Source organism: Bombyx mandarina, chromosome 05 (assembly GCF_030267445.1).
Source record: "Bombyx mandarina strain Sakado chromosome 05, ASM3026744v2".
Lineage (NCBI taxonomy): Eukaryota > Metazoa > Arthropoda > Insecta > Lepidoptera > Bombycidae > Bombyx > Bombyx mandarina.
The window spans coordinates 6818212-6839659 of record NC_143212.1 but is presented as its reverse complement, the minus strand read 5'-3'; the positions used below and the strand labels follow the sequence as shown (position 1 = coordinate 6839659).

The 21448-nt window shown below is 35.0% G+C and overlaps 2 protein-coding genes across 2 annotated transcripts; both read left to right on the top strand.

Annotated features, from left to right (window-relative positions):
* Nucleotides 1-1564: 1564 nt before the first annotated feature.
* Nucleotides 1565-7928, top strand: Dbp73D (putative ATP-dependent RNA helicase Dbp73D). Its single transcript, XM_028179333.2, has 7 exons — nt 1565-1827; nt 2189-2492; nt 4119-4400; nt 5311-5488; nt 6547-7201; nt 7289-7469; nt 7690-7928. The coding sequence occupies exons 1-7, from the start codon at nt 1805-1807 to the stop codon at nt 7888-7890; spliced, it is 1824 nt and encodes a 607-aa protein (XP_028035134.2). The 5' UTR covers nt 1565-1804; the 3' UTR covers nt 7891-7928.
* A 1401-nt stretch (nt 7929-9329) lies between these two features.
* rod (kinetochore component rough deal) lies at nt 9330-19873 on the top strand. The gene is made up of 2 exons (XM_028179296.2): nt 9330-10236; nt 14731-19873. The coding sequence occupies exons 1-2, from the start codon at nt 9481-9483 to the stop codon at nt 19426-19428; spliced, it is 5454 nt and encodes a 1817-aa protein (XP_028035097.2). The 5' UTR covers nt 9330-9480; the 3' UTR covers nt 19429-19873.
* Nucleotides 19874-21448: the final 1575 nt, after the last annotated feature.

Below are 21448 nucleotides of genomic sequence, written 5' to 3'. Positions count from 1 at the left end.
TGTTAATTGGAAATAAATATAATTAGGATGTTTATAAATACAATTGTTGATGAATGAGTTTTTTTTAATAAACAAAATTATCCTATTACATTTGTTGTGAATTACAAATAAAAAAAAAATACATGTGTGCAATTCACACGTGGTAGAAGTGAAACCTTCCAAAATTAAAATACAATTATCCTAAACGTCTTAAGTATATGTAAAATTTTGTCATTAGTAAATAATTGTAAGGTAGCGCCCTCTGTGAATTGATATTTTAATTTCACGTATAATCCTAAATTAAAATTCACTACAAGAGCTTTCATACACACGTTAGTATTAAAAAATCTCACAGATGGCGCTGTATTAAATAGTATGTATATTTGTCTCATTCTTTGCTGGCTTCATCCTACACATTTTTGTATTTGTGTCTCTTACCTGTCGTTTTTTCTGTTGCATCCGGTTTGAAATCACAACGATTCTAAAGAAGTTTTCACTTCAAAAAGGTTCGCGTGCATCTTGAGGCACGTGAAAAAAGTGTAACTAAATTTGGAGTGTGTAGTATTACGGTTTTCTTCATTTTTCAAACTTAAATCATTTTTTTCTTGCCATAGGGAATACTATGTATTAGAGAAACGATCTCTTCTCCATTTATATATATTTTAAATTATATATAGAAAAATATATTTTTTTAATCCATAGTTAAAAATAAAATTTCAGATAGATAATATGTTACTGCCATCTACAGGAGCAATGAAAAACTAATAACAAGCAATCTAGTGGCCAACGCCCGTAAACAGAATGTGTATAAGAAAAACAATCTAGCTCGCTTTCTCTCTCTCTCCAAGGTCGTGTGGTTCGCGAGACGCTCTGTATATTTTCTCCCTCTCGCTGGTCCTAAATTGTTTCTTTTCTCTCTAGTCGTTACGAATCTATCGTGAGTTAAATTTTACTCTCAATGCGCCCAAAGTAGTTTCACTTCAATAAAACCAGTAAAATTATAATTTACATAACTACTGGTGGTAGGTTGTGAGTCTGCACGGGTGGGTACCACCACCCTGCCACTTTTTAATTAATGTATATATTATATTATATATAATATTATAATTAAATAATATTTATAATTAAGGATTAAAAAAAATAGTTTTATATACTTATATAATTTAAAATATTTATAAATGGTGAAGAGGTCGCTTCTCTTATACACAGCATTCGCTATTACAAAAGAAATTTGATTTGATTTTCAAAAATGGAAAAAACCACAATAGTACACATGGCAAAAGAAGTTACACTTTTTTCGCGTGTCTCAAGTTGCATGCCCACCATTTTTTTTATTACACGACTTTATTCCTTCACCATGAAAATCAATCGGAAACATTTGTTAAGTACCTATTTAATTAGAAAAAAAGGTACCCGCCTGCGGCATTCGAACACCGTTGCATCGCTTAATACGAATGCACTGAGCATCTTATACTTTAGTCTACGACGAGTTCTATACTACGCCTGATATAATAGATTTTTCAAATGAGTCTTTTGATTCTGAGTACCTAGATTGCCCACTTCATCTCATTTATTTTCCATTACATAGGAACACATGGGCCATATTCCCTGTGCCTCTTAAGTAGATCAAATCAACTGAACTATGTACTTAGAGGTTATGTTTTTGAAAACAATGAAGTTTTTACATGTGTAACCCTTATTATTTTTAAATTAATGAATTACTTATCAAATTTTTGAAAGAATATCTCAATAAACCGTAACAAGATTTCTCATCATAATTGTTCTGAGGTTGCGTAGCTTTAGTCTTTAATTTCAGATCGCCACCATGGATTTGTTTATTATTAACAGGTTTGAAACAAGTTATCATTATCATTAAAAAAATGTAGCAACGAAAACTAACAATTAACATACCAACAGATAGGTACACGTATAAATTTAGATTCCGAAATTTTAGGATACAATTGTGGTTGATAATAAAAACAAACTTCGGATGCTTAAACTGACCTTTTTTTACATGAGTACACAACTAACTACTTGTTCCTAGGCAACAACTATTCTTTTTAATAAACCTATGATAGTTACATATAATTAGAAGGCCACTTCTTACAACAATAGCCCACACTCATAACATTCAATTCAAATTGATATTCTTTATATATTTAGATCATAATAATAAAGGTTTCAAGATTTAGGTAAGTTTATATTCCAGATATAATGACACGAATGATGATACACATATAATAGAACAAGAAGCAAAACGCCTAGAACAATTGAAGCAAAGAATTGAAGAACGTAGAAAAGCATTTTCAGTAAAAAAATCGTCTGATGTCATTACTTTGAAAGAAGAAAAACAAACTGAAATTTTACCTGACCTTCCCGTTTCTACTAATGATGAGCTGTCAACGGAAATACCAAAACCAAATACACCTCTACAACCAAAAGAAAAAAAATCTGCAGAAAAACAAAAAGAATTTAAAGTTCTTGGATCAAGTGACTTTCAAAAAAAATCTAAGGTGAGTTGGTGAATAAAATTCACATGGAAATTAACCTTAATAAAAAGCTTGAAAAGTTTGACTATTCTCAAAGTAAAGTTTGAAAACCTTAATAAAGAAAATGATTGTGTTTATCAAAAAATTACACTTAGTGAAATGTACCTCCAATATAAACTACAGGGTGTAGTGAAAATACATTTATAAAATGTGTATGAATAGTAAAACAAGCTATTAAAAGTTGTGACAGTCTGAGTGATCAGAATACAATCAATTTTATCCAGTTTCTGTTTGAAGATTGCTAGTTGTTTATTTGTATTATTATTGCTTTAGATTAGTGTATGAGCTCATGGCCACTTTGTGCTAAATTGCTACCAGAGCCCGTAGACACCAAAACACAAAATTCTTCATGCCCCTTACGCCATGAGTTCAAAGTCTCAATTTTATTGGAAAGGATTTTCTGTCATCCAATCTGTACTTACTTAAATAGTGAGCAAATTCCAGTCCTATTTTGTGACTAAACTATTGGGTGAATTAAAATTAATAATCCAATTTAAAATAAAGTCAAAAATGTTAAAATATCCCCTTAATGGGAACTTTTTACTAATTACTCATAACAAGTAGTATAAAAATAATGATAATCACAAAGTAGGTAACACAAATTGAATTGTAATTCAACTCCTCCCGATCCACTAACGGTGCTTCTAGGTACTTCAAGCACCGGTCACCGTTCTCGTCGAACCCGTCGCTTGCGACGAAGGGCTCGACGAGTAAATTAACTCTCAGGCACAGCCCACTGAGTTTCTCGCCGGATCTTCTCAGTGGGTCGCGTTTCCGATCCGGTGGTAGATTCTGCGAAGCACGGCTCTTGCTAGGGTTCGTGTTAGCATCGTCATCAGGTTTGAGCCCCGTGACCTACACCTACTAGCCACGGTTACGCTGAAATAGCCTCTCAGGCTATCAGCTTAGGTAGGAAAAAAAAAATGTAATTCAACTGAAATGAGAATTAGATCGGTAACAAAATAAAAACTAAGAATAAGTAACGAAACTGAATTTGCAAAATATTATTCTCCGATGTGTCTACCAAGAACTTAAAATTGATAATGAATGAAAAAAAGAAATTTAGTCGAGATATAGAATTTTTACAAGAAGAAAAGCTGTAGTTACATACAAAACATTTAATTTGATTAAACTTTCAAAATTTAATTCAAATATAATATATAGTTTAATGATAAAATAATGATTTCCTGCATTCTTCTGCAGCAGCAAAGACACTGGTCGTTCATTGCTCACTCTTTGAATCTGACATTTCTGTCACAATTCCTGAAAAACAGAAAATCTAATATTGGAAGATCTTTTATTTTATTTATATTTTTATATAGATGAGTTAGATTATATAATTATAATAATAACACTTCTGGAATACAATATTCTCTATTGTTTAATATGTACCTTGCATTATGGAACCTAATGAAGGATCCTCTACCTCATTGTGTGTTTTCCAAACTAAGGTTGTCCAGTGTATTACTGCATCCAGTTTACCAAACAACTTTTTGTGAAAAAGTAATTTAGATTAACATGAATATAATAAATATTAAACTCACATGAAGATTAGAGTGAAATCTGACAAATTATTTAATAAATTTTCAGGTGCAGAGAATATTACCATACTGGCTATCGCATCCTACAGTTGTATCAAGAGATTTAAATGAACTATCTTGTCCAGTTGAAGAACAAGAATGGCTACACCCAGTAATAAAGTCTACTTTATTGAGCGAAGGCATAACAAAACTATTCCCAGTTCAAAATCAAGTGGTACCATTCATTTTAAATGAGCATATGTTGCCAAAATTATTTCAACCTCGTGACGTTTGCGTCTCAGCACCAACCGGAAGTGGCAAAACACTGTCATTTGTCATACCTATAGTGCAGGTAAACTTCACATATCCCAAATAAAGTATATTGAGGTATTGATTGTCATGAAGTCATTATTGATAATTAATATGTCACATAATAATGACAAAATTATACAAATATTATATTAAAAATATTACAAATTATAATGATACAAATGGAAAAATTTGATTCGAGCCCTACACCCCAGCAGAGGGTAATAGGAAAGCATGATGATGATGATGAATATGTCACATATTAAGGCATATACGCCTTTTTCAGTTGCCTGTTTCTTTCATTAAAAACTATTGTTCAAAAAACCATCAGACTGGTTTAATGTTGTTACTGACCTTATTATTTGACTAGATGATGACCGAGATTTGCTGGTTTTTTTTATAACGCCATCTTGTTGTGTCTTTAAAGCGGTTAGTTGCCCTCAATTAAGAAAAATTGTGTTATTATTCGCCAATAGATGTCGGGAAGAGTTGATTATTGAAAACACGAATCAAACAACATTTTCTGAAAATAAATAGTAGTTCATCGATTTATCACCCCCGAAATCCCCTGTATACTAAATTTTATGAAAATCGTTGGAGCCGTTTCCGAGATTCAGATTATATATATTAATATACAAGAATTGCTCGTTTAAAGGTATAAGATCAACAAACTTGAATATTTATTCAAACTAAGATTATGGTAAACAAACGTAAATGATAAAAAAATGGGGCTCCCTAATCAACCTGGAAAACTGAAAAATCCACAAATTGAGTAAAATCAAATTATTAACGATACATATATATGTCAATATAAATAAAAATATTAAAAAAACTTAATGCTCCAATGCCAATTTACTGCATATCTTGTGATATATTACCTATCTAGGGCTCTTAGTTTAAAACCAAAACTGGTGTAAAGGTGTAATTGCCTGATGGTATAATTCCTTTTCTAGCTTCTAATGAAAGATGTGGGTTGCAAAATACGAGCACTTGTGGTATTACCAGTACAAGAGTTAGCTGCTCAAGTTGCTAAAGTATTTAAGAAGTATTGCAATAGAACTCATCTGAAAGTTGCTCTCTTGAGTGGTTCAGTTCCCTTTCAACAGGAACAGCAAGAGGTTGTCAGATTTAGTAAGTACTTCTTCAAAATATCAAGATATTAGAGTCGTCGTGGCCTAAAGGATAAGACGTCCGGTGCATTCGTGTTGAGCGATGCACCGGTGTTCGAATCTCAGGCGGGTACCAATTTTTCTAATAAAATATGTACTCAACATATGTTCACGATTGACTTCCACGGTGAAGGAATAACATCGTGTAATAAAAATCAAACCCGCAAAATTATAATTTGCGTAATTACTGGTGGTAGGGCCTCTTGAGAGTCCGCGTGGGTAGGTACCACCACCCTGCTTATTTCTGCCGTGAAGCAGTAATGCGTTTCTGTTTAAAGGGTGGGGCAGCCGTTGTAACTATACCTGAGAGCTTAGAACTTATGTCTCAAGGTGGGTGGCGCATTTACGTTGTAGATGTCTATGGGCTCCAGTAACCACTTAACATCAGGTGGGCTGTGAGCTCGTCCACCCATCTAAGCAATAAAAAATAATAAAAAAGAAAAGAAAATATGAATCCTCAATTTCAAAGCTAAAGATGACATTATAAGAAAGCGTACTAAAGAATATACCGCATTCATATTTGCTTTATTTTAAGTATGTAATGTAAACGTAAATTTTATAAAATATCGATTTTTATCAACGCTTCCGTCAATAGCACCGTAATGTAAATGGTATCGTTTCATAAGATTGTCAGCTTTGATTTGATTTGATCTGAACAGATTTTATCCATTAATGTTTGCTGTAATTTTTGTTAAATTTGAATTTAGATTGTAGATCTATTTGCTGCTTACTTATTATGGGGTAGAGGATCTCACAGCCCACTTCTAAAGTCCTTATATCGTGTGGCTTTCCGCTTACGCCAAAGAAGCTTTTAATTGTTTATACAATGGTGACACCATTGAATAAGTAAATTTAATTATCATGTTTGTGATTTTAGCTAGTTTATGGTGGGAACAGAGTGTTTGCGACATTTTCGAATAAAATTGGCAAAATATAGCAGCATAAATTCGCTGCGTCAACTAACATTCCAACATTTGACCAGTAATGAATAATCATTAACATGTAACGCATTATTTTCAGCTGAATCAGTAGGATGGGTCAGTAAAGTAGAAATCATTGTATGTACAGCAGGAAGATTGGTTGAGCACTTAAAGACTACAGAAGGTTTCAATTTACAACATTTAAAGTTTTTAGTTATTGATGAAGCTGACCGAATTATGGATAACATACAAAATGATTGGCTCTACCATGTTGATCATCATATCAAACAAGGGAGTGAATTGATGACAGGGAAAGTTCAGAGTTTAAATTGGAAAAATGTGAGTAAACAAAAATTAGCACCCCAAAAATTACTCTTCTCCGCCACATTATCCCAAGATCCAGAGAAGTTGGAACAGTGGGGGCTATTTCAACCAAAATTGTTTTCTGCTGCCACTAATGAATGTTTTGAAGATGAAGACCAAATCAGAAAATATGCTACACCTGCAGAACTTAAGGAACACTATGTTGTATGTGAAGCAGAGAACAAACCTCTTGTACTTTATAATTTTTTAGTAGAACAAAAATGGGATAAAGTATTATGTTTTACAAATGCTGCTGAAACAACTCACAGGCTAACTGTACTTTTAAACACATGGGCTTGTAAAGGATTAAAAGTAGCTGAATTGTCAGCCGCTTTAGATAGATCAATGAGGGAAAATGTTTTAAAGAAATTCATGCTCTCTGAAATTGATGTGTAAGTTTTTTTTTAATTATTTTTTAAGCAACACATTTTTTTCCTTAGAAAATACTGAATTTTTCATACATACTTTAAATTTATTAGGTTAATCAGCACTGATGCATTAGCCAGAGGTATCGATATACCAGATTGCAACTACGTAATATCTTATGATCCTCCACGGAACATAAAAACATACATACATCGAGTTGGTAGAACAGGAAGAGCTGGAAAGATTGGTAAAGCAGTAACTGTGCTATTGCCAAGTCAAATCAGCTTATTTAAGGTAACAAACAATTAATCTATCCACAAGAAACTCCACTAAAAAGACAATAATACACAATGGGTTCAACTAAACCAGGAGACAAACTCTTTTAAAAATAAACAATAATCCCATGTTAGTGAGATGTTGACATTATAAGTTCAATCAAAATACTACTGTTTAAACTTGAAAGGATAAAAACATAGAAAGAATTTAGTTACTATGTATTTTTTCTTTTTTGCAGGATCTTATAAAAGCAGGAGGAAAAGAGGAAATTCCGGAAATTAAAATTAATACTGATGTAATTGATCGTTTATTCGAAAGTTATGCATCTGCCATGAACACAACGAGAGAAAAAATTAATTCAGAGCTAATCTTGAAAATTAAAAACTCAATAGAAATTAAAAGAAGTGCTAAAAGTAAAATTCAAAAGAGAAAAAAATAGTGTTATATTAATAGAATAAATATTGTTAGATAGATAAATATTATTATTTTAATGATTAACTTTGAGGCTGAATACAATCTATAACATTGACCACATTGCATATTCACATCACTATCTCTTTGATCAGATGATCTATTTTTTCTTATTCTAATCCTAGTGTCCAATTTATGTTCCTAATTTTTAAATCTTATTTTTAAGTGATCACTACCTGGGGCCTACGTCCTGGTTCGTGTTAAATGTTTACCGATGCTTAAAGACTTCATAACCCACTTTGAAATTCGAAATCCAAGTCTAAATAGTATTCTATAACGAGTATTACACCCTACAATTCGGACCTACATAGTCACCCTACAATAGTGTTTCAGAAGGTCAAATAAATCGAATAAATAACATGTGAATAGGTATTTAAACTTATACGACTTAATTCAATTTAGGGCTTATTGAGATAAAAAGCCCAAAATTGCCTCGAGGCCTGCTACATGATGAGTGGCGTTAGTCGTTTATAGATATATATATAAGCAATGCCAGGCGCAAGTGAAGCTAATACTCGCCGTTGGTAAAAATTTTCAAACTGTTTGAAAGAACATATCCTAGCGCTCGGGGAATACCGAGAGGACTGGTGGTCGTGGCGCCGACAACCGCCGGTACGGTGTCCCGAGGGGGAGGGTGATGGGAGAGATGTGCTCCGCACTAAACGCTTCACTTTCCCCCTTTGCCTTTTCATGAGTTCTGTCTCATGCGAGGTTTGGACGTTAGCTGTTGAGCGACAGGAGGTTCAGTCAGTTCGACTCCGACATGCCCCGCCCTCCACCCCAGTGGAGGGCGGAAGACCGGCGATTTCCTCCTGACCAAAAAAAAAAAGCGCTCGGGGAATATCATAGTGGAGCGTTAATTCAAAATACAGTTGGTTCGTAATTTATTTTTGAAATGTATTGGATGAGCGCAGTGCTTTTAAGAATTGCAGGTGGTGTGATAGCAATACGACGCGATGATTTCAAACCATGCCTCAGAGCACTGTACATATTATTATTATGACACAAAAAATACAGACAAAAATACAGGTCTGTTGAAAACTCCGAACATTATAAAAGGCCACTTAGCTTTCCAGATGATTCCAATGAAGAATACCCCTCAAAATGTCGGTCTCAAGGATCATAACACAGTACAGTTTGCCGATATTTTTCTTCTTAACATTTCACTGAGAGATTATAGCATCTTATTGCTATTACCATTTTATTTCATACAATAATCAATATTAATTTTATTTTGGTTCCATGTCCCTTCTTGAGACACAGCTTCGATTTTTTAATCCTAAAGATTGGCTGAATGGGCTATGTTCTGTTGCAGGTACGTAGGAAATAAAAAAAAACAAAGATTTTGAAAACAAAGTACGTTGAAAATAGTTAATAAAGTTACGAAAACTACAGTTAAATTGTTTAAAGTAAAAAATGAAAACTGTTCTATTAATTCTGGATTTCTAAGTCGTGTAATATTTTGTTACCTATACTGTATGTACGAATCGATCTTTGGTCGTGGTTACCACTTGAATTCCCAATATCACACTGTCCTGTGAAAGAATATTTAACAAAAATGTTTGTAGAACAAACGCAATTGTTTAACTGTGATTTTGTCAGGAAAGGAACACAATTGCACAATAAATGCATTTATCCCAAAATTGCAATATTCCAAAACCCAAAAAGTTTCGTATTGTTGGATTTAGAATCGGTGGAAAACAAAGATCTTAATCAAGGAATAACGCACGCTGAAGAACATGAAATCGTAGACTCTATTTTAAAGGATCACCTTCTTTGGATTGTGCTGAATACCGGTCATCTTCTAGTCGTAGATGTGAGGAGGAATATAAAACTAAAAATCATAAACGATACTTATAAAATTCATAGAATTGTAGTCATCAAAAATAATATTCAACTCGTCACGGAAAGTGGTGAATGTTTAAATGTCCCTTGGAGCACAGAAGAACTTTCTGCAAAAATTGAAGAAGGAGTTGAAGAAATTTGCTTACCTTTGAAGAAATCTAGTAAATTTTTACTAGATTCTGAAACACATGAAACTTTTCAGTTAAACGAATTGAACATTTTTATTGAAAAAGGAATTTTAAAAACAAAATGTGCAGTTACGGGACTATCAGAAACGATTTCCGTAAATCAGTTATTAGAACATGTAGATTTTTGGCACAACATGTTAGTTTTAGTAGACGAGTCAAACATGTGGATAATACATACCCAAGACTCTAAAATTATCTACAAATTCGAAACTCCTGGTCATTATTGTCCTTTAGCTATAAATAAAGATGTGCTGTATTACACTCTACAGCATTTAACGCAGGTAAGCTTTCATGCTAGCAAAATTTATTTTAAGACAGTTGCACTATAGCAAAAAATGTAATGATTAATGATTATGTGCCTCTGGCATTTTTGATATCATTTATCGATGGTGACCTCTCACAATCAGCTGAGCTGTGAGCTGGTCCACCAATCTAAGCAATAGAAAAAAGAACTCACCAAAGTACAAAATCATAAATCAGAGTATCTCCAAAATGATTACTGATAAGTTTTTTTAAGGAATCAAAGTTGTTTTATCATCACTTTATCCCTACACTATCAATCATCAAAGAAAAGTTAATAAACGTCATCACGTTAAAAGGGTTGTAGGATATTTCGGCAACACTATAATATCTAAAAAATACTGGTAATAAATAAGATTTTAAAAGCCATCAACATCTTCTTGTTCATTCCATCAATCTCTTGTGTTGCAATATTAAAAACTTAAAAGCCTAAATGTAATTGCTTCATTTTAGTTTTTGCCTGTTTTTTTTAATTAATGTAAAATTTTAATGAAAAGTAAATTATTAAGGGCTATGATCATACTTGAAGATTTGATTCTTAAATCATTGAAATACTAATAATTCTCATCAATATATTCAATGCTGAGTGGCTGTAGCAACTTATACACATATACACCTACACTTATACACATATACACTTACACTTATACACTAAAGGCTTCGTCAAACAGAACGCGTAATTAGCGCGCGTCAGAGCGCTACGCTATGACGCCGAGATGTGATGTACTACTGTGGTAACATACCATCACACAGAGCGCCAGCGCTATAAGCGCTAGCGATGTGAACCTATTACAATTTCTGGCTCCGGTTTATTACCGGTTTTTTTAGGTATTTTTAGGTTTTTTCCATAAAGGCTAAATAATCCCTAAATAAAACAAATTTACGTACAAACGAAGAGTTTTCTTCATACAATTAATTGGGTGAGCATATTTTATATAGGCTTTTAAAGATCATATATATTATCCAATAATAAAAAGCTTTTTATTTTTGATTTAATACTATTGTATTAAACCAAAATTTTGATGTAAGAGGCATAGTTGGTCCACTGCGTCATTCAGAAGCCTGCTCCTTCTGGATGTTAGCACGTGCCAGCAATTTCGGTGTGGTTTACTGTGGCGGCTTCAGTCTTAATATACATTCGCACTATATTCACTGCGGCCGCCTTGGCGTTCGGAATATGCCGTTTTCGCGAATGCAAAAAATCCAGAATACCAGGTTTCTTAAAATTGTTTGTGGTTTTTTTCTAGCTGTTCCGATGATAAAGCGATTATTATTACTTTTTTTTTTATTGTGTATTATTATTACTTTTGCAGACAACATGTGCTCTGGTTGGCGAAAGCCATTTCTGAGTGTTGGGTGCAGATATGTGGATATTTGGGTCACGGTACTCATTTCGTACGCTAAAAGTCTACCAACCATATTGTGGTTATTGCACTGTAGTTTTTAAATGTAAGGCACGGCAATTTGTTTCTGAAACACGGTTTTTTTTATATTTGTAGCTTGTATATTTGATCTGGTAGCACTGGTGTGAACTGTGAATGTAAAGCGTAAAAAACCGGTATTATTAAATAAAAACCGGTATTTATTGGTATGTATAAAAACCGGTTTTTCTCCGGTTTTCTTCGAACCGGTTTACATACCTAATAAGCGCTATAGCGCTGGCGCTCTGTTTGACGGTATGTTACCATAGTAGTACAACACATCGCGGCGTCATAGCGCGGCGTTAGCTTAGCGCTCTGACGCGCGCTAAGTACGCGTTCTGTTTGACGAAGGCTTTAGATGAGTCGACTATTATCAAAGCCGGCAATGTGACTTTTGGACAATTATTGGTAAATCAGAAAAACGAATTATTGACTTTGTATTCCATTGGCAGTCACAAAACTCTTCTGAACGACATCTTAGATAAATAACAGGTTAAGTATTAACCTTTATTTAATGCAGGTTTTGAACCGTATTCTTTGAAGGAGACGATTATATTCAAATCAATCTGTATTGACATATCAATAACATTTTTTTGTCCAAATGCACAGATTGCCACCTTTGATAATAGACGACTCAGATATACACTTGATCACCAGTATGAAATTCAAAGGATAGATGAAAATAAACAAAAATGCGAACTGTGAGACTTAATTATACAAATAGATATTCTTCCTTAACCCAGAAAGAAGAAGGGTATAAAAATATCCTTCAAATATGTAGTATTTAGGTTGTTGCTAGTATTAAAACAAGTAACATTTAATTGCACTGAGAGTGAATCAGGTTGACCAATGTGCAGAGTTTCGATCTAGATCTTCTTATAGATCTACATCCTCACAAATCACAGTGTTTCGAAAGCGGGATTGTAAGTTTTATTTAGTCATGCAAGTGTCGGCTGTGCTGCCACTTCTTCGCCCTCATATAAGGCTTTATAATGCAGTCATACCTTTGTAAATGTTCCTCCCATTATATATTTTCTAGTAAGGTAGATAATTCCAAAGTAGATAATTCTATGTCATTGCCTACTCTACTAGATAGGGTTATTTGTTATCGTTTGTTTTCACTTTTTGTTGTGGCGTTATTTGTTAACAGATGCTTCTAACAACATTCCACAACTAAACTTGACAAATAAAATTGTTCTGCAATTGAGACTTTCGATCTCATGTCTAAAGGTGGGTGAAGGTTTTACATAATCATATCAGAAATCTGGCGTTCTACAATGATAAATGCTTTACCGGAACCGGACACCTTTGAAAACAACGCCGTAGTCTAAATACTCAGTGATGTTTATGCGTTTAAGACTCGCGTACCTACTATGAATTTTAGGCACATGAAGGCCCATCTCATAAATGTTTGGTAAAAAAGAGTTCGAGGCGAATAAAAGGAGATAGAGTTTTTACATTTATTGCTATTGTGCATTCCTAATAGCGTCAGCTTGATAAAATCGGAAACGCATACGCGCATCTTCTAATTAGTAGTCATACAGATTATACCAATCAGAATCAGACGGTAGGCAGCGGCTTGTCTCTGACCCTGGCATCGCTGAAGTCCATGGGCGACGGTAACCACTCACCATCAGGTGGGCCGTATGTTAGTCTGCCTTCTTCTTGCTTCGGTTTCCTCAATACTGAGGGTCGTGACCACCTTCTCGCAACAAGAGTTTACTACGGACCATTCCACGCCATTTGCCTCTATCTGCCGCCGAGTGTAGAGCATCGTAAACTGTGGTGTCGAGGCTAGTGCGGATCTGGTCAGTCCAACGTGTCGGGCCTCTACCTCGTGGTCTTCTTCCGTTCACCTTGCCAGTCACCATTAGCTTCTCCAAGCTGCCGTGATCCTTTCTTGCAATGTGGCCAAAGTATTCCAGAACTCTACGTAGGCATATGGTAGAAAGCCTCGTCTTTATCTGGAGTTCTTGGAGGATCGACACGTTGGTGCGATGTGCTGTCCAGGGAAATCCTAGCATCTTTCGCCAGCACCACATCTCAAATGAATCAATTCGATCGCGATCAGCTTTCTTCATGGTCGAGTTCACTGCCCCATATAAGAATATGGAGAACACTAAAGTGCGTACAAGATTGCTCTTGGTTTTCAAGTCTGCCTACAAGGGCAATAAAAAAAAACTTCATGTGCCGCTCCGGGACGGAGAAAAAATGCAGTTCCCATTACATATGTACATATATCGTAGGTACATAAAATGATTATAGTTCCGGAACATATTTTCTTAATAAATATGCTCACTAATAGGGGTTTTTTTTACTGATACTGTAAAATCAAAAACCTTTTTAGGAACTGATAGGTATTAGGTTTCATTCATATTTATATCTAAATTTATTTTAAAATACAAAAGCAAAGCTCGCATTTCGGGCACACTATATATTTTAATCACAAATATATTGGAAAATGTGTACAGTATGTTATTATAGACACTCGAAATATATCTATCAAAATTTTATTTAACTAAAATAAGCATCGACCTGGTGGCTCAGTCTGGAGAATGGCTCCCATCATGGTCAATATAGATTCAGATCCTCATCACGCGCTAGTCCGCGCAATACAGTTTTTGCATAGATCGATGAACTATTTCCCCTCCCACTTGGTGTTAAGTGTTTACCGGATCCGATAGACATCTACAACGTAAATGCCGCCAACCGCTTTGAGACAAAGCTCTAAGGTCTCTGTTTTAACAGTACAGCGACAATCAACGACTGCTTCAAACCGAAACGCATTAATTCTTCACGGCAGAAATAGACAAGGCGGTGGGACCTACCCGTGCGGACTCACAAGACGTCCGAAAACGACATGACTGTAGAAAATGTAAAGTTTACATACTTGTAAATTGTATTAAAATGGCACGTCCCTGATAATTCTATTTAAATACCTCTAAAGGTCATACAATTAGATTATTGCCATATTCACTATAAAATGCAAGACGCTCACATTCAGATTTATTATTTCAGTTTCAGACAAATAAAACGCCACCGATGTTGTTTCAGGTTCAAGTGTGGAGCGCACTCATTTCTACAGATTATTTTGGAAATCAAATAACTTCAGATAAGTCTAACAATATTATTCATCCTTCAGTGTGTCAAGAAAATTTGAAGAGTCAATTAAATTCGTTAGTAAAATCATTACTAATAGCAACTGATGGGATCGAAGAACTCAATCAATTACACGATCTTTTTGATAAAATTCAAGATCTCTCTTTTCTGATTGAAATAAGTTACAGGCTTTGTCAGCACAATGTTTCTTTTAAATCGCTTTTGTATCCACTTCAGAAAAAAATATACAATCTTAATCAAACCGCTTTATATAGTAAAGTCAATGATCTTATTAATAAAACAGATATAATGGAGTACATAGTTTTTAAAGAGCAAAATAATTATGAAAATATAAATTTGTTTGACCTGTCTTTTAAAGATCTTTGTATCACATTTTTAAGAAAAATGGACATGGATTTAGCATCTATTTGTCTTTTAAAGTATTCAGAAATGTACCTGAATATTAGCAGTGATGATGTTCTAGACATTTTAAACTCAATACCTTCTAATACAAAGATGGGAGCTATAATTATGTGGCTAAAAAATTTTTCTCCTTCGCTCTTGGAAAAATATCCTTTCAATATTGATGTATTTGTTAGATGGACAACTGACAGAGTTTTCAAATTTGAGCAGTCTGCATACTGGCCAAAAATCGCTATAAAGTTTTTAGATGAAGTTGTGCTGGTTTTGGAGTCTTCTTTTAAAACAATTTCCATAAGACCAGTATCTATGGACGGTATTGTCGTGCTGAAGGATCAACTTAATAATATTTTAGAATTAAAAGACAAATACAAAATTAATATACTGCTTAACGAATTTAACTCGCAGAGCCCATGTGAAGTCAGCCTTATAATGTTAAGACGATGTTATACAGAAGATTTAGAGTCATTTCTGCTAAATTATTTGTCGGCATATGCATCGAAACACTTCATCGACTTAGACGACATATTACGGGCATTTATTGAAAATGAAGCCGTAAGCGGCGGAGGTCAAATTGATGGCACGCGATTAAAAATCTTACTTCATGCTTTCTATACCCACTGTGGCAAATTAAATTGTTTGCTCCGAGTGTTAAAGTTGCTAGAAGTGCCCTGGGATTCGGCTGTCCTTGAACTGGCCACAACAGCTGCTTCGTCAATAACAAAAGATTTCACTCTTTCTGTCTCCGACCGTGCAGTAGCAGAAGAAATACAAAATGAATTAAATTATGCTTCGGTTAAAGTGATCTTAAAAAAATACAACTTTTCACTAAATTGTACAGATTACAGTTTACTTTTGGAAAAAATAACAAAGGCTGCATCAGTTGATTTAAATGATTTAAAAGTGATAACGAATCTCACAAAACCCTTTTCAAATTACGGGTGCATATTATATATAAACAGATGTTTGCACGACACCGATATTCGAGCGGCGCTTGATTATTTTCAGAAATTAGATAAAAAATCTCAACTGCTGATTTTAAAAACAATCACATCGAAATTTGAACAACTAATCAAAAGATCTGCCAACAACGTAACTTTGGAAAGAAATTACTTAGACTTCATTAAAGGGACAAAAATGCTTAAAGCGATCGAAATAAAATTTATTGAATCCATGTACTATTTCAAGAACTCAAACTTGGATAATGCTAACTACGAAAAGTATGGAAATGTTGAACTATTTGGCCAGAGACAAAGTTACGAAATATCGAGTCGTGAATTATGTAATGCAACGACGGTTAATTCTGGAAAAAGAATTCATAATACAACATTACGTGCGTTGCGTCGGATATCTTCAAGTTACCGAATTAGACTTTTCGTGGAGAATTTAATTATTAATTTTACTAGCGACGTCGCGAGAACTCAGCAGGCATATTCGTATTTATTAGAATTTATGAACGGACAAAATACTGATTTTTTAATAGAAGTTTTCAATACTTTAGTTCAAGTCGTTATGGTTTGCAGAGAAGAGCAAATGCACCAACTGCTAAAGCTTCTTTCCATTTTAAATGTAATTATGAATAGTAACATTATGGTGAAAAATTTAACAGTCGCATGGAAGTTCCACTACATTTACTTACCTGTCTTATCAACTGTTGATATAAATGAATTAATAAATTTCTACAACACTCAATCGCTCGATATGATTTCCAAAATCGACCATAATAATTCACATAACTCTGATTTTCTCATTATTCGAATGACGTCACACTTTGTAGTAGATCTTGAATCGTCCCATGGAAGTCAAGAATTCGCTGAATTAAGAGAAAATAATTGTAAAAAGTTACTCAGTAAGCTAAGCACCTCACAAAATGTTGACGAGGTATTTTTTCTAAATTTATTACTGTTCCTGAAGACATCAAAAGATAATCAAAATATCAGTTGGATTTTGGACAATTTGAAAGGTCCGAATGATTTATTACCACAAACGATTGTGTATTATCTTTCTTCACCACCAATGCTAAAAACATTCACCATTGATAATAACTTAGTCGGAAATAATGGTGCGTACTCACCCCAATATATACTCAAATCTAAATTTAATATAAATTTGTCCGAAATATTACTTCCGGAACACACAGAAGAAACTTGGGATGTCAAGGTTATCTTATTTTACGTTTTGAAACATAATCCGGACATAAATTTTGAACGACTATCAGATATTTGTCAGACGCTAAATATTGTCATTGACGATGGTTTATCTTTGCAATTGATCTCGTTACTGTCTGCGTGGAGCTTAAATTACAAAGTCACCCATGATGCATATGGGTGTCGTCGTTTAATATTACAAAACGAAGATAAAGAGTTGCAGGAATGTCTGACGATATGGGACAACATTAGCAGCAAAGTATTTATTACAGACATTTTAACAGATTTTTGGAAAAATGGAGAAGTTACATTACACGGACGCTTAATTTCAATAAACCCATACTACTATGAAGTTTTTTTGTGTATACACAAATTAATTGCTGGCTCTCTATCCGAAACAAAATATCTTAAGGAATTTTTAATTTTGAATTATTTGAAAGATTATCGAAGGATAAGCAGTCCGAAGCAATATGAATTTGAATGGTTTTCCGATAAAGGAATATTTCCAGAAATCGGTTATATTCGTCTACCTTTCCATTTATTTATGAGAGAAGATATGTGGTCTAACTTGAAATGTGAAATCACTTTAGAAACCTATGAACGATGGTTGCCTGTTGTCCCTCTATTGTCCCTAGATTCTGACCTACAAACAGCTAGAGATATGATTTGCAGTAACGCCCTTAAACAAACGATGACCGCCAGAGTCCGTTCTGAAGATGGTGATTCTAATAAAAAGGAATTGGAGTCATGGAGGTTGATTAGCCAAGAAGAACCTTTACTTCGTACCGCTCATAAATGTGTGAGGTACATCGCTAACATGGAGTGGGCTGGGGCTTGTCTATTCTATGTACTGCAAGGTTGTTCTCGAGGAGCCGATCAAGTCGCCGCAGCACAGCTCTGCTATCAGTTTGCACAACGTTGGGCGGCTTTCCAACCAGTTAACCGAGCAGTTCGTCAAATGGAACGACTCCATGCTACATTATCAACAAGACATGCTTTGTACAAGATAAAGTGGGTTTCTGACGAACTACTTCGACTTACAACTGAACCTGCACAGTTAATACAGGCTTTGTATCTTCATCCTAAATTTGTAGACAAAATGGTTCACTGCGATATAAATCGCGCTGCCAATGAAATTGCGGATAAGAACGGCATTAATGTAAGCTCCATACGGATTCAACTTTTAGAGAGTCTTCTAGGAAAATCCGAAAAGGAGAATAAGTTGATAAATAATTTAGCATTAAATACTAAGGAGTTGGTAACTGCGAAATATATTTTAAAAGCCACTTGTCCAAAAATGGGAGCTATTTATTTATCTAGAATAGCTTTTGACGATGAAAGTGATTTTAATAAATGTAAGAAATTAAGAGCTCTTCAATGTTTCATGAGTGTGACAGATATTGAAACAGCAATTAAAGTTACTAATCGGAACAGAGACGAACTTTGGATGTCACTTTTGGACTTGTTGTTTACAACAAAATTAGAAAATGTAGATATGCCATGGGTTATACCAACATTTATGCACGATAAAACACGAGCATTGGAATTACTTCTAAACGCAGCTAAAGGGAATACTGAAGCTCTTAAAATAACAACACAATTAGCTACTAGATATGGTACCCCGAAAGTTATTTCAGAAATAATGCCGCTTTTATTGCAAACGAATTTGTACGATGAAGTTTTAGTTTTATTACTAAAGTCGGCAAGTAATCCTCCTACTAGTCTTATCTGCGCGGCGTGGCGTGCGGTTCTTTTGTCACCATTTCAACGTGCAGATTATCCCTTGACGGAAACTCAAAAAGAAAGATGCTTAAATGCTGTAAACTTGTTGCCGGTGTGTCCAGTTATTAAAGACGATGATTTAATAGAAATTTGGAAGCATTGTTTTAGATGCAAGTGTTTAGGAATTGGCTGCTTAACTTTGCCGTATATGACTGCTAAAACGAGACAAGGATTACCAGAATTGTTAAAAATTGATAGGAGGAGTCTAATAGCAAGCTTGAAAAATTTACACACACACTCTTATTTAGTTTCTGCTGCAATGTTTGTATTAGAAAACATGACACAAAAAACATACAGAAACTAATCACTTTTCCAGCTAATGCTATAATAATAACGAAGAATCCTGAAATGTCAAATGTAATTAAATATTAAAGTTCAATTTTTAAATAACATAGAAACGTAACACTGAATCACTTAACTTTCAGACCATATTATAGCAACTTCATGAATTATGTTTAATGTTAAGAATGTACATAATCTTAATATCTACTAAACTACTAAATTATGATACTAATAATTAAGAATACTATTTGTTAGTTATTGTAGAAAAAAATATATATTTAGAACTTTAACTTTATACCTAATTTTTATATTTTATGATTACACAAAACTGTTAAATAAATAAAACAACAAAGGTTTATTTTATTTCTCGCATGTTTTCATAAGCTGTCTTTCATCCTCGATATCAAAACGTGATCATCATTTTACCCCTATTATTATTACATAATCAGAATAAAAGTACCAAGTAATAAGTGTTTTTTTTTGGAAATTGCTTTTTTTCTTACCTCATCTGATAGCTAGAGAGACCATATCAGCGTAACCTTAATTAGTAGGTGAGCTCACGGGGCTCAAACCTGACGTTGCTAATGTTGCTAACACGAACCCTTGCAAGAGCCGTGTTTTGCAGAACCTACCACCGTATCGGAAACGCGACCCACTGAGAAGATCCGGCGAGAAACTCAGTGGGCTGTGGGTAAATTTACTCGCCGAGCCCTTCGTCGCAAGTGACGGGTTCGACGAGAACGATGACCGGTGCTTGGGGTACCTAAAAGTACCGTTGGTGGATCGGGAGGATCCGAAATGACGTGTTTTGGACGACGTCGACTGTTTACCATTTGGTCCGCAGGATCGGCTATGTAGTTTCCGACGGCCACAATGAGAAAATTCTCATATCGTACTGCTTTATCGACACATATAATGCCGACTGTGGATACTTACTGATGGACTCTAGGTCCAGGTCGTCGTGCAGGTCGATGTTACGGACGAACCACGGGGTGGAAATTGTGCCTCCTATTAATGAAGTTCACAAATGTGGTAATTCTTGTCACAAATTATAGTAAAATACGTATGGGTGCTTTGAACGCTTAAGCCATGGAAATTTTGATTTAAAAAATTAGCCCCATGATCGTGAATAAACTAAAGTCAACAACAACGAATTGAAGGCGATAATGGAAACTCACTATATTCAATCTATCTGAGGTAGCAGCAGCTCATTTAGCACAACAGACGGTCTCTAAGCTACAAGTTTGGGTTAGGATGGATAGGGTTGAAAGTTTTGCCTCGGCTACCGTACTCATCAAACCTTTATTTTTCGGGCCGTGGCTGAACCTCCGAGGTCTCCGCGCTTAAGGGGCGGGATATGTGGGACTTGACGATCTGCAGATTTTGGGAGCAGACCGCGGACCCAAGGACGTTTTAGGGCCCTAGCGCACTACTCCCCTGCACTCTTACACCCGACGTCCGATCTCCACCCGGGGTCAGAACCAGGTCAGAGTAAGGGAGTTCCCGCGGTCAACACTATAACTAGACGTCGATATTTGAAGTCGTCGTGGCCTAACGGACAAGACGTCCGGTGCATTCGTGTTAAGCGATACACCGGTGTTCGAATCTCAAGCGGGTACCAATTTTTCTAATGAAATACGTACTCTAACAAATGTTCACGATTGATTTCCACGGTAAAGGAATCACATCGTGTAATAAAAATGAAACCCGCAAAATTATAATTTGCATAATTACTGGTGGTAGGACCTCTTGTGAGTCCGCGCGGGTGGGTACCACCACCCTGCCTATTTCTGCCGTGAAGCAGTAATGTGTTTCGGCTTGAAGGGTGGGGCAGCCGTTGTAACTATACTTGAGACCTTATAACTTAGGTATATCTCAAAATGGGTGGCGCATTAACGTTGTAGATGTCTATGGGCTCCAGTAACCACTTAACACCAGGTGGGGGCTGTGAGCTCGTCCACCCACCCAAGCAATAGAATAAAAAAGACACCACTCCTAGGACGCCCGACCACCAGGGCTGCCGGATCGGAACGCGAAACACC

Excerpts from the sequence above, each read along its gene's own strand:
- Dbp73D (XM_028179333.2), top strand. The coding sequence starts at position 1,805 with ATGGATTTGTTTATTATTAACAG. Across the intron at positions 2,493-4,118 it reads ACTTTCAAAAAAAATCTAAG|GTGCAGAGAATATTACCATA; the intron begins GTGAGTTGGTGA and ends ATAAATTTTCAG. Across the intron at positions 7,202-7,288 it reads ATGCTCTCTGAAATTGATGT|GTTAATCAGCACTGATGCAT; the intron begins GTAAGTTTTTTT and ends TAAATTTATTAG.
- rod (XM_028179296.2), top strand. The coding sequence starts at position 9,481 with ATGTTTGTAGAACAAACGCAATTGTTTAACTGTGATTTTGTCAGGAAA. Across the intron at positions 10,237-14,730 it reads CTCTACAGCATTTAACGCAG|GTTCAAGTGTGGAGCGCACT; the intron begins GTAAGCTTTCAT and ends ATGTTGTTTCAG.